General features: G+C 31.7%; 1 protein-coding gene across 1 annotated transcript; it reads left to right on the top strand.

Moving 5' to 3' along the window:
• Window positions 1-1,751: 1,751 nt before the first annotated feature.
• LOC139861612 (transcription factor bHLH157-like) lies at window positions 1,752-21,876 on the top strand. The gene is made up of 7 exons (XM_071850057.1): window positions 1,752-1,888; window positions 2,079-2,132; window positions 2,372-2,530; window positions 2,670-2,775; window positions 3,192-3,233; window positions 3,335-3,391; window positions 21,300-21,876. The coding sequence occupies exons 1-7, from the start codon at window positions 1,752-1,754 to the stop codon at window positions 21,795-21,797; spliced, it is 1,053 nt and encodes a 350-aa protein (XP_071706158.1). The 3' UTR covers window positions 21,798-21,876.
• Window positions 21,877-21,970: the final 94 nt, after the last annotated feature.

The raw sequence follows: 21,970 nt of genomic DNA, 5'->3' as shown, positions 1-21,970 counted from the left end.
TAAAAGATTGTATTATTTGTTTCAAAGTGTATACATATGGTTATGCATGTGTTTTATTATAAGGTTGTACATAATGCCTCAAATATTTTACAAATGGTAATGAGATGTTTTATCATAAAGTTGTACAATATGTTTCAAATATTATATAATTAACATGTTAATTTTTTTATTAAATACAATTAATTATTTTAATGACATCATCATGGAGGTTTAAAATTTTCTCTTTTATTTTAGAATTTTTTTAAGCTTAAATAAGATTTATTTATGATATTATCATTTTAGAGATATAAATTAAATGTACAACACATGACCTATCAAACTTTTGATAAATATTCTCATAAGAAAATTTTAAAGACAATTGTTAAACATAGCTAAAAATCACTGGCTTTAATAGCACTTCTACTAAAAATACAAAATCATACTACACAATGGTAAGCTTCTTTTAATATTTCAAAACAAAATTAGTAGATTTTTTTAAGCTTATGAAGTGTATGTCTCATTTTAAAGTTAAATTTTAATATCTTAAGAAAAAAATGATAGATTTAGAAGTTTGTTTTTTCAATTATGGTAATAATCACTTCCTAAATTGTTTAATTTATTTATTTAAATTATTAAAATATTAATGACATCACCAAAATTGTTGTGAAAATGACACGTGTCAAATGATGGGTTAAAATAGAGTTAGGATGACATCATCATTTTAGCAATTTAATAGAAAGTATATATATATATATATATATATATATATATATATATATATATATATATATATATATATATATATATATATATATATATATATATATATATATATATATATATATATATGGGCAGGATCAATGGGGAAGTAACCAATCGGGGGGAAGCGGGGGGAAGCAAATTTTTTTTCTCGTTTTTTGAAAAAACTTTGTTCACGAACATTATAGATTGAATGAAAATAAGAACATTTAGAAAAGACATTTCGTGATGAATGTTATTATTTTGGCGAGAAAATGATCGACAAAAAATAACATTCAAGATAATATTGTTCGTGAAGAATGTTAAAGTTTTTTTTCTTCATGTTTTGTGAAGTAAAATTTAGCCCAATTTAGAGTTTAGGATTTAGGGTTTAGGGTTTAGGGTTTGGTGTTTTGGATTTATTCCATAAACCCAAAACACCAAACCCTAAACCCTAAACCCTAAACTCTAAACCGTTCGTGTTAAAAACTCAATCTAAATCCTAAATCTAAACCCTAAACCCTAAATTTCTAAACCCTAATATTTAAACCCTATAAATCCTAATATCTAAACCCTAATATCTAAACCCTCAACATACGCTCGAAAAACACGATAATTGTTATATATTACTTCTTCGAGCTTTTTCCCTCCAAAATAAAAATATTTATCACAAATTGTCTTTATTAAATGTTCATATTTTCATCCAATCTATAATGTTCGTGAACAAAATTTTTTCCAAAAACGAAAAAAAAAAAAATTTTGCTTCCTTCGATTAGTTACTTCTCTCTTGATCCTACCATATATATATATATATATATATATATATATATATATATATATATATATATATATATATATATATATATATATATTATATTCTAGAGTAGATTTGAGATATGGGTTTTTTTAGAGACATTATATAAAGGAAGTAAAGGGTGTTTGGTTTCCCTTCTTCTAAAGAAATTAAAAAGATATAGAATAGATAATATAAGTAATGCTTTAGAGAGAGAGAGAGAGAGAGAGAGAGAGAGAGAATGGAAGAGCAATTAAACCAATCAGCAGTAACTCATCTCCTTCAACACACCTTGAGAAGCTTTTGTATCCATGAAAACTCTCAATGGGTTTATGCTGTTTTTTGGAGGATCTTGCCTAGAAACTACCCTCCTCCCAAGTACTTACTATATATCATTTTTATTTATTAATATTCATAATTATATATCTTAATTAGCTTCTTTTATGTATCTCAATTAGTTATAAATATATTAAATAAGTACAAAATGAATAAAGTTTAAGACTTGATCATGTACATGAAAGTATACTCCCGCAATACTCATGTTTCATGATTTCTTGATTAATTATAGATGGGATACTCAAGGTGGAGCATTTGATAGGTCAAGAGGCAATAGAAGAAATTGGTAATTTAATTAATTAATCCATCGACTTCTATATATAAAAATCATACATTTCCTTTATTATTTTGTTTGTGTTTAAGATAGCATATACTCCGTATAAAATACATCATCATATATATTTGTATGATTATTTCATTCATTTATCTAACTTCTTAACTTAGCTATTCAAGATATACATGTTGTTCATCCACTATATAATATACCAATAATTTTATAATAAATTAGTATCAAATTAATTATAGGATATTGGCATGGGAGGATGGTTTCTGCAATTTTGCTGCCTCAAGAGCTGCTGAGACAAACTCCGGTGAATGTCCGGTATATGAATACCAACAATATCAAGTCCTTCAACCCGATCTTTTCTTCAAAATGTCCCATGAAATTTACAATTACGGCGAAGGGTATTTTTGTAATTTTATCTTATCATTATATATAACTCTTTCAACTATATTTAGAGAGATGCATGCTAATTACTCCATATTTGTTATAGCTTATAGCTAGTACTAATGATTATGATTTAGTTATTTATTTTTTGTATAGATTAATTGGAAAAGTAGCAGCTGATCACAGTCATAAGTGGATTTTTAAAGAGCCAACTGATCAAGAAATTAATTTTTTGTCTACATGGAATAACTCAGCTGACTCAGTAAGTAGTACTCCGCAGTAAAGTTATTAATTCTTTTTCTTTTTATAATTTTTTTGGTAAATGCTTTACTATTATTATTAGTGATTAAGTGGTTATTTGTGTGATTAAAACAGTAATATAATTCATTTCTTAGTTTTCATTTTCTATTTGGTTTATATCAATTGCCATTCAATATTAAAAATTTACGGTGACATTATTATTATTTGTACTCATAATTATTCATTATTTATTTTTTTTTAAACGATAGACTCCCCCACTCTACATAACTTTACACGAATAACATTCTAAACACACTCGAACAGATGATCTCTATTATTATTCTTATTATTATAATGATATAATAGCAATAATAATCATAATAATTATTAATATATTATTGGGTTTTAATTTCTTTAATTATTGTACTTGAATAACAGCATCCAAGGACATGGGAGGCTCAATTTCAGTCTGGTATAAAGGTAAAAGTTAAACAATAATGCATTGTCTTAAAACAGTCATATATCATAAGCAACTTAAATTGTTAGCTTTATTTATTATTATTATTATTTGATTTTTTCAGACTATTGCTTTGGTTGCTGTTAGAGAAGGAGTTATTCAACTGGGATCCATTCATAAGGTCTTTCTCTAATTTACCTTTTAACTGATAATTCCATATAGCAAGATGATTAACTTTGACTATCAAAATTGAAACATTACTTTAAAAATAAAAAATAAAAATAAAAACTAAACTAAACTAAACTGAATCATGTTGAAAAGCCTATATGAATCAAAAAGTGAAATTTTTAGTATTCGATAATATATACGAGTTCAAGTACTGTAAGATTTGAGTAAAACGTACTAGCTATCTTGTTCGAGTTCCATAAATGTATTTGTAATTTTTATTCTTAAGAGCTGAAGAGCTTAACAGAAATTAAAGTTCTTATAACACAAAGGTTGGCGATAATAATGCCAATACGGTTAACTACATGAATTAATTATTAATTATAACTCTAAATCCTAGAAGACTAGAAATAATAGTATGATCCAAACTGTAAAAGGGCCTTTTAAAATCTGAAACATATATTTATTGACACTTGAAAACGGTGGGTGTGTATCAAGTCGACTATGGTGAAAACAAAATGGACATGTACGTCTCTTCTATAACGTGGACATTTGTCCATGCTAAAAGTACATGTTGTAATTGTTGGAGTATGATACAAACACAAAGCGAGCGGAAACATTTTAAAATTTATAAAATCATATTCCTCCAAGGACCTATGTACAAAACTTTTAGCAAACAAAATTAAATAAACGAACAAGAATAGGTTAGATTACAACCTTTGTAGCCTTTGTTGAGAATCCTAGCTTGGAGAGAACCCAAATGAGAGCTCCTCTAAACGATTGACACCCAAAGTTCCAACCTTGTTTTGATATATACCTTCTAATTTATCAAAACCCTTTTATCTTCTTCCTTTGTAAAACCACCGAATTGTTTTGTTAAAAGGAAGAAAGGAGTTTTTAGGGAGAATAACAAAGTGATGAGATTAATTTTTGTTTGTTACTGCCACTATTTTTTTTTCTCAGTATGTGAAAATGTGAGACTTAAAGCATTACTACTCACATGGGTCTTTTAAAACAAGCATGCCCTCTCATTTGTATTTTTTTTTATGTGGCTTCCTTTTCTAGATTGCATGTATCGTTTTTTTAAAACTCAACAAGCATGCCTCCCTTTTATTTATTTTTTTAAGGTGAGGTAGGCAAGCTTGTTTATTAATAAATTAATTATCAATTAATTAATCTCAAAATTATATTTATTTATTAAACCAATAATAATTGATTAATAAATTAATTCCCAATTAGAAGGTATATCAAACAATTGACGATTGGCCTTTGTGTGTGACCGAATAGGATAAATGGACTTTATATTATTTAATGTCATGGGCATACCTTCGGAATATATGTACCATGGTCAAGTCACGGTTGAATTGTAACCAACCCGAGAACATATTTCCAACAGACTCCCACTTGCACTGACATTAATAATATTGGTTAGTCTTAAAAGACACACCATGTGTAACAACCAGTCAGTTAAGTTACACTCCTATATTTTGATTTATATCAATCATCCTTTCGTTCTAGATATCTTTATGAACGTGTGACATGGTTAAGTGTCAATCATCATCGTTCAAGATTATGTTTCCCGATTGAGATTTGTGGTGATCAAATAGACTACAATTGCATTAATTCAGTCGTAGCATTGCCATGCATTTAATTCAGCACAAATCAACGAGGGGCTCAGAGATATCGCTTCAACTTGCTAAGAGAAGAAGGAACAAATTGCTTCAACTGTATAGACATCCACCACATCCCATTTTATACCTGATCTGCACCCTTATGACTGGCATTTACGCACAGCGTTAAGTACAGGTCAAAGTGCAACACAGTTTGTGTCAGGATTCCTCATACATATCAACTCTAGGATAAATGATGTTGCCATCTTAGAGATTACTTGTGACTTAAAACCATGAAGTAGCGTCTAAGTGTGGTCATTCCAAAATCTTGAATCAACTATCAAGTTCCTCGTGAATGTAGTTTCATATAAGCCTATATTACTACACTTCATAGCAGTCTTAATTCAATTCTCTCTTCCTTAGAGAATGGCCGACTGTGGAGGTTTATGAAATAATATTCATTGGAAGTTAAAACATGCAAAATGAAACATGGCAATATACAATGAAATGATCGCATCGTGCGTATAATATAATCTCAATATATTAATCATCAGATCAATTGCAACATATATTATTGCCGAATGTTTAAAGTTTCAAACTTAACATAATAAATACATTCAAACTTTATCATCAATGACACGAATGCCAATAGACATGCTATGAGCATCATGCTTAGTCTGTGGCAAAGGCTTGGTGAAAGGATCAGCCAAGTTCTTAGTCGTGTCTACTCTACTTAATAATATGTCATTTTCTGCTACAAGTTGACGGATGTAATGGTACTTTCTGAGTATGTGTCGTGTGCGTTTTTGTGACCTCGGTTCTTGAGCCAAGACAACCGCACTCACATTGTCGCAGAAAATCTCAACAGGATCATGGATTGTAGGAACCACACCTAGATCCCCGATGAATTTCTTTATCCACATGGCCTCTTTAGCAGCTTCATTTACCGCTATATACTCGGTTTCTGTCGTAGAATCAGCAATAGTACTTTGCTTGGAGCTTCTCCAAGTGACGGCTCCACCGTTCAACATAAATACAAATCCAGATTGCGATGAGCAATCATCTCTATCTGATTGGAAGCTAGCGTCCGAGTATCCTTTAACGCTCAGCTCGTCATTCCCACCATAGACCAAGAACATCTCTTTAGTTCTCCTAAGATACTTTAGAATGTTCTTGACTGCTATCCAATGAGCTTCACCAGGGTTGGCCTGATAATGACTAGTCATGCTTAGTGCATACGATACGTCAGGCCTAGTGCATATCATGGCATACATGATCGACCCTATAGCTGAAGCATATGGAGTCCGACTCATGGTAGCTGATTCCAAGTCAGAATTAGGACATTGAGACTTGCTCAATATCATTCCAGGGTTCATAGGAACACACCCTTTCTTGGAGTTGTGCATACCGAATTTCTTCAGTATCTTATCTACATATGCACTTTGGCTTAGCCCAATCAATCTCCTTGACCTATCTCGATAGATCTTAATACCCAAAATATATGATGCATCTTCCAAATCTTTCATGGAGAAACATTTCCCTAGCCAAGCTTTGACATCTTTCAATGTCGGGATATCGTTTCCCATGAGTAATATGTCATCGACATATAGTACAAGGAAGACTACAACACTCCCACTAGACCTAACATAGACACATGGCTCATCTTCGCTTCTGATAAAACCAAATTCTTTGATTTTCTCATTAAAGCAAAGATTCCAGCTACGAGAAGCTTGTTTAAGTCCATAAATGGACTTTTGAAGCTTGCACACACTTTTAGGATACTTAGGATGTACAAAACCCTCAGGCTGTGTCATAAACACATCCTCTGTTAGCTTACCATGAAGGAAAGCTGTTTTTACATCCATTTGCCATATTTCGTAGTCATAAAATGCAGCTATGGCAAGAAGTATTCTAATGGATTTCAACATAGCCACTGGTGAAAAAGTTTCATCGTAGTCTACACCATGTTGTTGCGTGTAACCCTTAGCCACCAGTCTGGCTTTGAATGTGTGTACATTTCCATCCATGTCAGTCTTCTTCTTGAAGACCCACTTACACCTAATGGTTTTAATTCCTGGTGTATGATCAATCAAGGTCCAGACTTGATTATCATGCATGGATTGAATCTCGTTGTCCATAGCCTCCTTCCATTTGGCAGACTCGGGGCCTGTCATCGCTTCCTGATAGGTAATAGGTTCATCAGAATCTATATTTTCGTCATCACCCTCAAATATGTGTAAACTATATTTCTTTGGTGTTTGACGCACTCTATCAGATCTACGTATGGGTGGTGGCTGTAGGTCAGTTTCTCTCTCAACAGCAGGTTCTTCGACCTCTTGAGGAGAATTGGTTCCAATATCGGTTTCCATGTCGGTTGATTCTTGAATTTCTTCAAGGTCAATTTTGCTCCCACTGGTTCCTTTTGATATGAGATCCTTTTCAAGGAAGACTCCCCTTCGAGACACAAAGACTTTGTTCTCAGTAGGGTTGTAAAATAAATATCCAAAAGAATCAGTCGGGTATCCAACAAATAAACACTTTTCAGATCTGGGTTCAAGTTTATCTTGAGCTTCACGGCGAACGTAAGCCTCACATCCCCAGATTCTAAGATAAGAGAGAGACACGGTTTTGCCATGCCATATCTCATAAGGTGTTTTGGAAACTTTCTTGGTTGGGATGAGGTTAAGGATCCTTGCGGCAGTTTGTAGGGCGTAACCCCAAAAACTGATTGGAAGCATTGTGCGACTCATCATGGACCGAACCATATCAAGTAATGTTCGATTCCTCCTTTCAGCCACACCATTATGCTGTGGTGTTCTAGGAGGAGCTAATTGTGAGATTATCCCACAACCCCGTAGATGATCACGAAATTCGTCATTAAGATATTCACCACCTCTATCAGATCGGAGAATCTTAATTCTTTTGTTCAGTTGATTTTCTACTTCGTTTTGGTATGCCTTGAACACTCCCAAAGTTTCAGACTTTTGTTTAATTAAATAAACATAACCATATCTATTGAAGTCATCAGTAAATGTAACGAAGTATCGTTCCTGGTGTCTAGTAGGCGATCTGAACGGACCGCACACATCAGTGTGTACCAAGTCCAACAGATCCTTACCCCTTTCACTGTTTCCTGTGAAAGGTGCTTTTGTCATTTTTCCTAATAAGCAAGATTCGCATTCATCATATGATTTAATATCAAATGATTCTAGAATTCCATCTGACTGGAGTTTAGCTATGCGTTTCTTGTTTATATGGCCTAAACGACAATGCCATAGATACGTTTTATCCAAAACATCTTTGGATGAATCAACATTGTAGATTGAACTATCATTTAGCTTTGCTGTGGTTTCCAAGATGCCTTTACAAGGACTAACCTTGAAATAAAACATCCCATTTTTGTGAACAAGTATTGATCCATTATCAAAACTAAAATTAAAACCATCATTAAATAAAGCATCAAAAGATATAATGTTTCTTGCCATTTCGGCACTGTAGCAAACATTAGATAAAACAATACCCAATCATATCAACAGAGGCAACGTTCTTGTTTCCCATGATTAGATTAAGCTCTCCGGTCTTCAGCTTCCTACTTCTTGTGAGTCCCTGCACATTAGTACAAATGTGAGTACCACATCTTGTGTCCAATACCCAGGAATTAGAAATAGTAGTATTGTTTAGTTCAATCATGAACAAACCTGAAGGTAGGGCGACTCCCTTAGCCCGTAGTTCATTAAGTTCCTTCAAGTACTTGGTACAATTGCGCCTCCAATGTCCTTTATCCCCATAATGGAAGCATATTGCTTCTTCAGGAGACTAGGTTTGCGGGATCTTTGAAGTAGAAGAGTTAGCAATGCCCTTAGGTTTAGGTTTGAAGTTGGATGTGCCAACCTTACCCTTGCCCTTGTTCTTGTCCTTTGTTTTGTTTTTCTTCTTCTTGATCCCACCTTCACGAATGGCTAGGACAGTAGTTGCAGGTTTAGCTTTGGCCATGTTAGCCTCGGCGGTTTTCAACATGCCATGGAGCTCCATGATTGTTTTCTCCATATTGTTCATATTATATTTCATAATGAATCCTTCATATGCACTAGTCAGCGAGTTCAGGATAAAATCCGTTGCAAGCTCCCGACTTATGGAAAAACCAAGGCGCTCCAGCCGGTCTATGTACCCTTTCATTTGTAGTACATGGACACTAACGCTACTTCCCGTTGCCATTTTGCAAGATACGAGAGCTTTCACGGTGTCAAACCTTTCTTACTTTGCTTGTTGTTGGAACATGTCCTTGAGTTGGTTAAGCATGTCATACGACCCTAAGCTCTTCATGCCGTTTTGGAGCTCTGGAGACATGGTCGCCAACATCAAGCATGCTACCTCATTAGACTCGGAACGCCGTTTTTCAAACTCGTCCCTAGCCGCTTGAGTAGCTCTCGATCCGGGTTCTGCCGGTAAGGGTTCCTCAATTGCCCTGATCTTTCCTTCCATCCTAAGAGCAATTCTTAGGTTGCGAAGCCAGTCCATGTAGTTCAAGCCCGTAAGCTTGTCCTTTTCGAGGAGCCCTTTAAGGCAGAAATTAGTGATTGATGACGGAGTTGGATTTGTGTTTGTTGCAGACATCTGTCATATTTTTAAAGTAAGTTGTATTAGTTAGTTTGATATGTTTAATCCATGTTAATATAATTACCCAAGTGTGTTCAATATTCAAACAATTATAATTAACAAGGTTAAGATCCATATTTCACTTATGGTAACGACGGGTTTGCCGCGGATCGCTAATCATAAGCTATTTAGGTAGGTAAACATATTACCAATTTCAGCCATTATGAAATTCTTAGCTTCTGCGGGATTTAGTGATAATCAATTATTTCACTTGGCATGTTTAATCCCTTCTACGCTAATCCTTCCTCGTGGTGGGTTTGCCGCAAACCACGATTTCAGATTGTAAACTGTCGGTGATAGATACACGTGAAATCCGGCCCAAGACTCTCGGGTATCGCGAAATTCACCTCACCCTTCCCAACACCCAATTAAAGTCCGGCCCAAGACTCTCGGGTATCGCGAACTCTAATAGGTAGAAGGTTCAGATGTGTATACTACTCATGGATAGCGTAAAGTTTACATTTAAAACGGGGTTTTGTTTTCTTTTAGCAAAAGTAGTTTATTCCATTTTAAAACATTTGCTAATTATGTTTTGCATGTTGCGTTTGTTAAATTGATTTTAACCAAACCATTTTAAGTGATTATTGTCTTTTGTTTCTATACTAATTTTCTAGCTAGCATGGCATAGACAAATAAGAACACAATAATAATCATGACACACAATTATCGGTAGTATGCCTCGAGTCCTATGCGTTTTTCCGGTGAGCCAACACACGGAAAAACATGGTCAACTAGGGACATAACCTTGTGTGAGAATTGGCTCCCACTAAAACCGCCATCTCCATTATATGCTCGGATGGGCCGCCTTGTGAACATCGTCTTCTTGATTCCATTCTTGGTTGCATTATCTTACAAAATAAAAATAAAAAAAACTATTCTATTTCCTATACTATTACAAATACAATATAAATAGAAAGACGACATGCAAGTCGTTTAATAAATTATTACATTCATCTCGAATAAATAATAAACACGACATGCAAGCCGTTTTATAAATTATTACATTCATCCGTTTTATAAATTATTACATTCATCCCGAATAAATAATAAATTAAATCATACAACCAAACATCCACACAAGGGTCTTATTGAGGCAAATACTACCGATTTCATACAACAATCACATACATAATAAATGGAGTGCCAACCGTCCATTTTCATATTACATGTTTCGATAAGGATTGATTGAAACAACACTTGATGGCACTTATTATATTCAATCCTTGTTTACATAACATATGTATGTAAACCCACTTCATATTTTGTAAGTATGGTTTTCATGCCAAAACCATCCAAACAAACATATCAAGTGAATTAAAACATGTTGGAGATTTATTCACTTTAACAAAGCATAAAGGTCTAAAATTAACAATTTGTTATAATTCAGTAGGCTTATAACTACCTTTAATGGTTATAAGAACAAAGAGAGAAAAAGAGAGAAGAAGGAGAGAAGAAATATTGATATTGATATTTCAAGAGAAATGGTACACCTTAAATGGTTACCATACATGTCTATTTATAGTATAAAATATTACTATGCAAGAAATATAATAATAATAAAATTAACATCCAATCTAGATATTTTATAACACAATCTAGATATTTTATAACACTCCCCCTTGGATGACAATTTTATTAGAGAATAACTATTACTGCCTCGTTAAAAACCTTGCTAAAGAAAACCCATTGGGATAAAACTTTAGCTAAGGGAAAAAGAGTGCAGCATAGAGTTGACTCCCCCTCAAATAGGCAACGCCTGAGTTGTTACATCTTCTGAACATGTCTCATGCCAATATTATGAACGTGTGTTCTGAAAATAGCAGTTGGCAGTGCTTTGGTATAAAGATCAGCAGAGTTGTTGATTGAACGTATCTCATTTTAATCTGGTTGTCTTTTACGAGATCTTGAGTATATGAGAAGAATCTGAGGTTTTCATCTGAAACTGTATCATCTAAATCTTTTATGTACAAGTTTAGCCCTTGTGATTTGTCTACAGTCTCCTTCATGGTTTGCTCAAACCCTTGTTTCAATTCCTATTCCTTTGTAGTCTTTTCTGAGCCTTACCAACATACCATTCTTTTCCATCAAACTTATGACCGTTAAGACCGTCTATGGCTTTGGCGCCTCGTCAGTATTTATTTTTGTTCAGTCACTTTTGATACTCTTCTTTCATTTGTATTATGCAAGCTGCATTATCTTCATATATAGTTGTTGGTGAAGATAGTTGTTAGTCTTTTATAGCGTTCTAGTCCACAAGAATCAATAATGATTTGTGTCATTGATCTCAACCAAACACATTTTCGAGTAGTTTCATATAATGCAATCACTTCGTCATGATTTGATGATGATGTTGCAACAAGTGTTTGTTTTAAGAACGCCATGATTTTGTGGTATCTCCATTTAGGAATACATATCGAGTTTGAGATTTATCTTTATGAGGATTTGATGAATGACCTGCATATATATAATCAACCAAATCTTGTTTTGAAACGTTATAATAAAATAATTTTAAATCAGCAGTTTCTCAAGGGTATCAAAATATGTGTTTGATCCCGCTCCATTGTCATTTGAGCTGAATCTTGCCAACAAATTAACTGCAAGAGAAATGTCAGGTCTTGTACAATCTATAAGATACATAAGAACCTCAATTGCACTAAAATATGGAACTTCCGATCTGTTAAGATTTTCATGATCTTTCATTTCAAAATAATTCTTTAGAAGTTGAATGATTTCATAGATCTCTTTATTCGTTCATATGATGTTAAGAACATTGACATAAACAACTACGATCACATATCCGAACATTTTTTTTATAAAACATACGTGCAAAATAAGTTTATATGTATACCCTTTTTTTTTCAAGTAGTCATTTAATCGGTTATACTATTGTATCAATCCATATAAAAATCTTTGTGATTCAATGGAATACATTTATTTGAGTTTTGCATTAGATACTTATGATACCTTAAACCCTTCAGATATATTCATATATATATCACTATCAAGTGATTCACATAGATAAGTAGTAACAACATCCATGAGATGCATTTAAGTAACTACCAGGTTGATTAAGTATCTAATAAGTAATTGTATTCACTACATAAGGATAAGTTTTCTTCATAATTCATTTCTGGTCTTTGTGGGAAATATTGAGTTACAAGTCTAGTTTTGCCTTGTAACTTCATTTTGCACATTTCTTTTCGGATAAAAATTCATTTATATCCCATATGTTTCACATCTTTAAAAGTGATAACGATTGATCCGAAAACTTTTCTTTTATCGAGCGATTCTAATTTAGCTCGTCTTGCTCCTTTCCATTGAGCTCAATCATGTCCACTTTGTATATTCAATGACAGATTTTAGTTTCAGATCATCATCTTTATTCATGATGTCATTGTAACATTATATGAAAATATCTCATAGAGATTTTAATTTCATTTTGGTTCCATAATATTGCATAATTTTATCGCAATTTTAGTATTTACATTTATCAATATCCTCTGCAGAAGGAATATTGATTTGTGGTTCTTCTTGAACACTTTCTTTTACCTCATTATCAGCTGATTTTCTTTTTCGAGGATTTTTATCTTCGGAACCAATTGATCTTCCACGTTTGATGCGTGGCAAAGACTCAACAATGACATTATTGCCAGCTTTTGGAATTTCAGTTCGAGCTGGAGCATTTATAGCTGGTATATATGATTTGGTCACTTTTTTTTATCTGTAAATGCATAAAGTAATTAATTTGCAAGTTCTTGCATATGCATTATTTTTGAACTTTCGTTTCACATTCTTTTGTGCGAGTTCAATATACCTTAATTGATGTTCACATCATGAAGCATCATTTTATTTTTTATTTTTATTTCTCCCCCTAATCTAGGGAACAATGTTTTATTAAAATGACAATCAGCAAAACATGCTGTAAAAACATCACCCATCATGGGTTCAATATATCTTATGATTGAAGATGTTTTATATCCAAAATATATTACCATCTTTCTTTGAAGAACCATTTTATTGTTTTGTGGTGATACAATTGGAACATACACTGCACAACCAATGTTCTAAGGTGGAAAATATTTGGCTCTTGGCCAAAATCTAGTATTAAGTGATAATATTTATGACTTCCACATGGTATAATGCGAATTGAGAGTTTTGTACTCATTATCAATTGTCTATTTATTAGCTGCAAGCGTTTATCTATTGATTCAGCTAAACCAATTTTGTGTATGCACATGAGCAACTGGATGTTCAACAACAATCCCTGTAGATATATAATGATCATTAAATGCTTGAGATGTTAACTCACCAGCATTATCAAGTCTCATCCTTTTAATGGTGTAATCAGAATAATATGTTCTCAATTTAATAATTTGTGCAAGAAACTTTGCAAATGCCATATTACGGCTTGATAACATACAAATATGAGACCATCCGCTAGATGCGTCTATTAGAACCATGAAATATCAAAATGGTTCACATGATGGATGAATTGGTTCATATATCTTACCTTGAATTCTTTCAAGAAACATTTGTGATTCTTTTTCACAATATACTTTTCATTAATCACCATATGTGCCTTTTTTTATCATATATCCTTTTCACCATATACGCCTTTAATCATATGCGCTGTGTTTTTTCACCATATGCACTTTTAATCATATGCGCTTTTCATCATATGCGCTGCGCTTTTCATCATATTCGCTTTTTATCATACGCGCTTATTATATGCGCTACGCTTTTCATCATATGCGCTTTTCATCATATGCGCTTTTTAATCATATGCGCTTTTTATGTGAATAGTAAATTAATTAATTTCGTTTTACTATTCATATGAATTAATTTCGATTTACTATTTTGTTAATTGAGTAATATATATACATCATATACTTGTGACTCCGAAGGCTCAAATGAATTTGACCATATAGTTATATGTTGTACCTTGCACATTAATTTTCAGTAGAAGCTTTAGATGCATATTTTTTTTTTCTTGATGAACTATTTGTTTCATATCTAGCTTAGGCAATTATTGTGAACATTTGGTCCCTATAAGAGCATTTATCTTTTAGACTTTTAGTTGATTTGTATTTGTCACAATTAGGGATAGCACCCGCGGGTCGTGGATGCGGATTCATTTGATCCATTACCCATACCCGCAGATTTTTTTTTTTTTTTTTACTTTTGTAACTACCCCCACTTGTAAATGTTTCAATTATATCCTAATTCTCCTTATCATGTTCACGGCCAAAATTAATCATAGTAGACTAATAATTCCAATACACATTTTCACAAATCACGGCTCATTAAAGAAAAAGGATATTGGTGGACCAAGAAAGGTTATGCTACCAATCAACCCATTCTTATTTTACGTACATGTGGGGTAAATTATATCAAGTGGTGCACTTTCATTTGATTAAATTATATATCACATTTAAACAGGCCACAAATTCCTTGTCATTATCAGCTTGTCGAGGGTATAATATTAATACTCGTCACTTGTTTCCAAACAACAATGTTAATAATTTTTGCAAGGATCCATTCAATGGTTTATGGTCGTTTGAAATAGAAAAAGAAATAACGTGGCATCAGTGGTGTTGTATGGTTGGGGTAATAGGTGACGGGGTTTTTTTTTTTTTTTTTTTTTAAATCAAATAACTGGAAATTTGGTTTTTTTTTTTTTAAGAAACATCCAATTGAACCCTTGTTCGTTGAAACAATTTGACTATCTTTTTTTTAACTCCCCATTATTAAACGGGCCATTTTGATGCACACTCTTAAAAAAATAATTTATTTTTTTTAAGTTTTATTATTTAACCTCCTTTTTTTCAACGGTCACGTTTTTAACAAAACATTTGACAAGTTTTGAAAAAAGTTTTTTTTTTACTTTGCTTTCCCCCTTTCTATAAAACTCATTTAAACACTTTCTTTGTTTTTAAAAAAAAACTTCCTTTTTTTTTACGTTACCTGTAAATTATAAATATATAAAAACTTTTTGTTTAAAAAAAACTTTCTAGTTTTTAAAAGGCCACTTGATTAATTTTTTTAATTCTTTCACAACACCCGATATCGTGATCGTGACCTTTCACCAAATCAAGAGATATTCTTGATAAACTAAACACTGACTCGTGTTTGGAATTGTCGGCCACAAAAAAAAAAATTCATTTGATGAAAGTATATTTTTTTTTAATTATAGAAGGAGACCACTTCATTTTCAATACTTCATTTTTGACAAAAAAGCTACTCCATTTTACCATTCCTTTTTTTTTTCTTCTTATTTTAACTTTTAAGATTTACTTTTAATAAAAATACAAACTACTTTTTGTATTTTAACTTTTAAGATTTACTTTTAATAAAAATACAAACTACTTTTTTTTATTTTAACTTTTAAGATTTACTTTTTAATAAAAATACAAACTACTTTTTGTATTTTAACTTTTAAGATTTACTTTTAATAAAAATACAAACTACTTTTTGTATTTTAACTTTTAAGATTTACTTTTAATAAAAATACAAACTATTTTTTTTATTTTAACTTTTAAGATTTATAAATTTAAGAATAAACATTAGTATGCATGAAATAAATAATGATTAATTGCATAGGTAATTATAAATGTTAGATAACATATAAAGACCCCATCGTATTCGTATTGATCGGAATTAATCTCGACCCATGGTACCGTGTTGTCAAATGACGTGTTGCGTACATAAAGTACCGTGTTGTCAAATGACGTGTTGCGTACAATCATGAGGTCTTATTAACATAAATATAAATGTTAGTGAAGTTAATAAGAGTTAGATTACAGAAAATATAATTCAGGCGGTATAACCGACCATATATAACTTAAATAACATAAATATAAATGTTAGTGAAGTTAATAGGAGTTAGATTACAGAAAATATAATTCAGGCGGTATAACCGACCATATATAACTTAAATAACATAAATATAAATGTTAGTGAAGTTAATAAGAGTTAGTAAACATAAATGATAGTTAGGCGACAGTGTCGACCATATATAATTTAGGTGGCAGAGCCAACCATATAATAAGAACAATACAAATGCACTAAGAACTTAATAAAAATTAGTAGTTCAAAATGTTAGTAGAAGTTTGATATATTCGAGTCTGAAAATTATTAATAATTTCATACCTTGATCACTGACTTGTGATCGTTTGAGATATCCTTTGATTATACGGAGCACTTCGTGCTGATAACGTGTTATAATTCAGTAGGCTTATAACTACCTTTAATGGTTATAAGAACAAAGAGAGAAAAAGAGAGAAGAAGGAGAGAAGAAATATTGATATTGATATTTCAAGAGAAATGGTACACCTTAAATGGTTACCATACATGTCTATTTATAGTATAAAATATTACTATGCAAGAAATATAATAATAATAAAATTAACATCCAATCTAGATATTTTATAACACAATCTAGATATTTTATAACACAATTTTAATTTTCTCATTTCATGTAAAAAATGAATATAATTTATGTACTTTATTTTCTTAAACATTGAATCTTTAATAGTCAACATGCAGGTTACCATTAAAATTTTCGAATTTTTGGCAGATTTATACATCAACTTTAAATGGTCATATCTTACTCATTTCTAATCCGTTTTCGATGAATTTTTTTTTCAAATTTAAGTTCTTTCAGTTAGCTTTCAAATGCAATTGGCCTCATACGAAAATATGGAGTTTAAAGCCTCGAAACAGTCCATCAAAGACGGACTGTCCAAGCTGAAAAAAAATTTAAAATGAGATTAACCATTTAACATTTTGCCAAAACCCAAGATTCAAATATTATTTAGAAAACATAAAAACACAAATCATGATAATAGTTTTGCATGTTCGTTATGCATAATCATCTCCAAGTATCATGCATAACACATTCATCAAAACTTATTATCATAAGAAAAGTTTGCTAAAACTTGTACAAGATGGCTCGGATACCACTTGTTGGAGTATGATACAAACACAAAGCGAGCGGAAGCATTTTAAAATTTATAAAATCATACTCCTCCAAGGACCCATGTACAAAACTTTTAGCAAACAAAATTAAATAAACGAACAAGAATAGGTTAGATTACAACATTTGTAGCCTTTGTTGAGAATCCTAGCTTGGAGAGAACCCAAATGAGAGCTCCTCTAAACGATTGACACCCAAAGTTCCAACCTTGTTTTGATATATACCTTCTAATTTATCAAAACCCTTTTATCTTCTACCTTTGTAAAACCACCTAATTGTTTTGTTAAAAGGAAGAAAGGAGTTTTTAGGGAGAATAACAAAGTGATGAGATTAATTTTTGTTTGTTACTGCCACTATTTTTTTTTCTCAGTATGTGAAAATGTGAGACTTAAAGCATTACTATTCACATGGGTCTTTTAAAACAAGCATGCCCTCTCATTTGTATTTTTTTTATGTGGCTTCCTTTTCTAGATTGCATGTATCGTTTTTTTAAAACTCAACAAGCATGCCTCCCTTTTATTTATTTTTTTAAGGTGAGGTAGGCAAGCATGTTTATTAATAAATTAATTATCAATTAATTAATCTCAAAATTATATTTATTTATTAAACCAATAACAATTGATTAATAAATTAATTCCCAATTAGAAGGTATATCAAACAATTGACGATTGGTCTTTGTGTGTGACCGAATAGGATAAATGGACTTTATATTATTTAATGTCATGGGCATACCTTCGGAATATATGTACCACAGTCAAGTCACGGTTGAATTGTAACCAACCCGAGAACATATTTCCAACAGTAATGACATGATTTATTACTATATAAATTGTTTCAACTATAATTTATAGTTAATCGTGGCTTTTTAATTTAATTTTACAGAAGATTTCTATCATTTCTAAGCTATATATTGCTACATTATTACAAGTACTCCGTATATGCATAAGAAAAAGTGTATATATATATATATATATATATATATATATATATATATATATATATATATATATATATATATATATATATATATATATATATATATATATATATATATAGGGGCAGGATCAATGGGGAAGTAACCAATCGGGGGAAGCGGGGGGAAGCAAATTTTTTTTTTTTCGATTTTTGAAAAAACTTTGTTCACGAACATTATAGATTGGATGAAAATAAGAACATTTAGAAAAGAAACTTCGTAATGAATGTTATTATTTTGGCGGGAAAACGATCGACAAAAATAACAGTCAAGATAATATTGTTCGTGAAGAATGTTAACGTTTTTTTCCCCATGTTTTGTGAAGTAAAATTTAGCCCGATTTAGAGTTTAACCCTAAACCCTAAACCCTAAACTCTAAACCGTTTGTGTTAAAAACTCGATCTAAATCCTAAATCTAAACCCTAAACCCTAATATCTAAACCCTATAAACCCTAATATCTAAACCCTAATGTCTAAAACCTCAACATACGCTCGAAAAATACGATAATTATTATATATTTCTTCTTCGAGCGTTTTCCCGCCAAAATAATAACATTTATCACGAAGTGTATTTTCTAAATGTTCTTATTTTCATCCAATCTATAATGTTCGTGAACAAAGTTTTTTCAAAAAACGAAAAAAAAAAAAATTTGCTTCACCCCGCTTCCCTCGATTGGTTACTTCCCTCTTGATCCTACCACTATATATATATATATATATATATATATATATATATATATATATATATATATATATATATATATATATATATATATATATATATATATGGGCCGGATCAATGGGGAAGTAACCAATTGGGGGGAAGCGTGGGGAAGCAAATTTTTTTTTCGTTTTTTTTGAAATTTTTTTTTTCGGCATCAAGATCACACGAAAATATGAACATTTAGAAGAGACACTTCGTGATGAATGTTATTATTTAGGCGGGAAAACGATCGACAAAAATAACATTCAAGATAATATTGTTCGTGAAGAATATGAAGGCTTTTTTTCATGTTTTGTGAAGTAAAATTTAGCCCGATTTAGAGTTTAGGGTTTAGGGTTTAGGGTTTGGTGTTTTGGGTTTATGGAATAAACCCAAAACACCAAATCCTAAACCCTAAACTCTAAACCGTTCGTGTTAAAAACTCAATCTAAATTCTAAATCTAAACCCTAAATCTAAACCCTAAACCCTAAATTTCTAAACCCTATAAACCCTAATATCTAAACCTTAATATCTAAACCCCAATAGCTAAAACCTCAAAATACGCTCGGAAAACACGATAATTGTTATATATTACTTCTTCGAGTGTTTTCCCGCCAAAATAAAAACATTTATCACAAAGTGTCTCTACTAAATGTTCATATTTTCATCTCATCTATAATGTTCGTGAACAAAGTTTTTTCAAAAAACGAAAAAAAAAAAAAAAAGTTTTTGCTTTCCCCCGCTTCCTCCCGAATGGTTACTTCCCTCTTGATCCTACCACTATATATATATATATATATATATATATATATATATATATATATATATATATATATATATATATATATATATATATATATATATATATATATATATATATATATATACACTTATGATTAGGGAAATCGGTTAATATACACTTATTATAAAGGTTTATAAGGTACTATGGAGTACATTTTTTTGAAATACACCATCCGTTTCAATGTACTTGTATAATTTTAGGTAAAGTTCATCGTGATCGATTTTTTCAAGACCATGACAAAAAAAAAAAAAAAAAAAAAAAAAAAAAAAAATGCGTGTACTAAACTAGAACGTGTTAGAACACAAACGTGTTTTAATTAAGTCGAGTTTGTGCGAGTTCATGTGATTGATAATACAGAATAATGATAATAAGTATCACTAAGTAGTTTATTACAATGAAATCACTAAACAAAAAGGTAGTTGAAGAGGCAACAGAAATCAAAGCAATACTTCTTGTGAAAGTTGGTTTGATACAATGCCAATATTCTTCTTTACATCTGAAAAAGAAAAACTTTACCACACAATAATTCCACTTTAAGTTAATTAATAATACTTCCTTTGTCTCAAAAGAGTATCCCTCAAAGAAAAAGAAAAAAAAAAAACTTGATAGTACGTCAATTTTACTTTTATTTCAAAACAATTTGACTGAAAATATTAAAAATTATTTATTGAGAGTAATAAATACAACATCAACAACTGTACAAAATCCCACATCACCGGCCTTCCAGCTGAGTGGTATCGAGCCTTAGGCCAGGCCAGCGATTAGTTGTCAAACAACCCGGGTTCGATTCCGAGGAGGGGGTTTTCTTCAGGATTCCCGCGATTAATTGTCAAGCAACCCGGAACCCGCGATTAGTTGCCAAACAACCCGGGTTCAATCCTTGAGTTTCCTACCTGGCGCGCGTGGTGCAACGTGCGTGGGTGCAAATGAGAGCATTTGATGTCTCTAAGTTGTTAAAAAAACAGTACACAATCTCATTGATGTAGGGTATGAGGATTCAAAGTAATAAATGAAATAAATTAAAGAATTTACTAATCTTTATTGTTATTTTATTATAAGTGGACAGTGTTTTTAACAGAAATAGTTTTATAGACGTGTAAATTGGGATGGATAAAATATATAGCAAGTGATCATAATATGTACATACTATAATATAAATAACTATAACTATTAACTACTTGATTTGTGAAATGGTATTGTTTAGGTAATTGAAGACTTGAGCTATGTGGTGATGCTAAGAAAAAAGTTAACCTACATAGAAAGCATCCCTGGAGTACTATTACCACACCCATCATCCTCATTGTATCCTTATATTAAACCTGAAGGGTACAACACGCCGGAAGTATGGTCTTCTCTTGGCGGCAACTGTGGCGGTGTTGGTGGCGGCGATTTACCAACAGCTTATAATCAACCATTGAACATAACTCCATCCATGAGTAGTCTTGAGGCACTGCTTTCAAAACTTCCATCAGTTTTACCAGTAACTTCATCACCGCTGCCAGCTCAGCAGTTTTGCGAGGCGGCACAGCCACAGTTTGTAGCAATGTCACCGGATAAAGAAGCGGTAGAGGAACAAGAAGAAGAAGAGATCAAAGATGTGGGAGAGTGTAGTAGCTCTATGTCTTCTTATGGCCATCGCCTACACTTTCAACATAGTCATGAAACAAATGTAACAAGTTGCATGACCAATAATAGGTATTAACCATGTATTTATTTGTCAACCCAATAATATTTAGAACTTCATTACGTATGTATCTAATCTAGTCTAGTTACATAATATTATAGCGTGTACTTTTTCATTATTATATTAAATAAAAAATATTTTTGTTATTGATTGTATTTAATTTAATTTTATTGATAAGGTATGTATGTACG

This window comes from Rutidosis leptorrhynchoides, chromosome 8 (assembly GCF_046630445.1).
Source record: "Rutidosis leptorrhynchoides isolate AG116_Rl617_1_P2 chromosome 8, CSIRO_AGI_Rlap_v1, whole genome shotgun sequence".
Lineage (NCBI taxonomy): Eukaryota > Viridiplantae > Streptophyta > Magnoliopsida > Asterales > Asteraceae > Rutidosis > Rutidosis leptorrhynchoides.
Note: the sequence above shows the minus strand (reverse complement) of the source record. Positions and strands in the feature narration are given on the sequence as shown.

Excerpts from the sequence above, each read along its gene's own strand:
- LOC139861612 (XM_071850057.1), top strand. The coding sequence starts at position 1,752 with ATGGAAGAGCAATTAAACCAATCAGCAGTAACTCATCTCCTTCAACAC. Across the intron at positions 2,776-3,191 it reads GGAATAACTCAGCTGACTCA|CATCCAAGGACATGGGAGGC; the intron begins GTAAGTAGTACT and ends CTTGAATAACAG. Across the intron at positions 3,392-21,299 it reads AACTGGGATCCATTCATAAG|GTAATTGAAGACTTGAGCTA; the intron begins GTCTTTCTCTAA and ends GGTATTGTTTAG.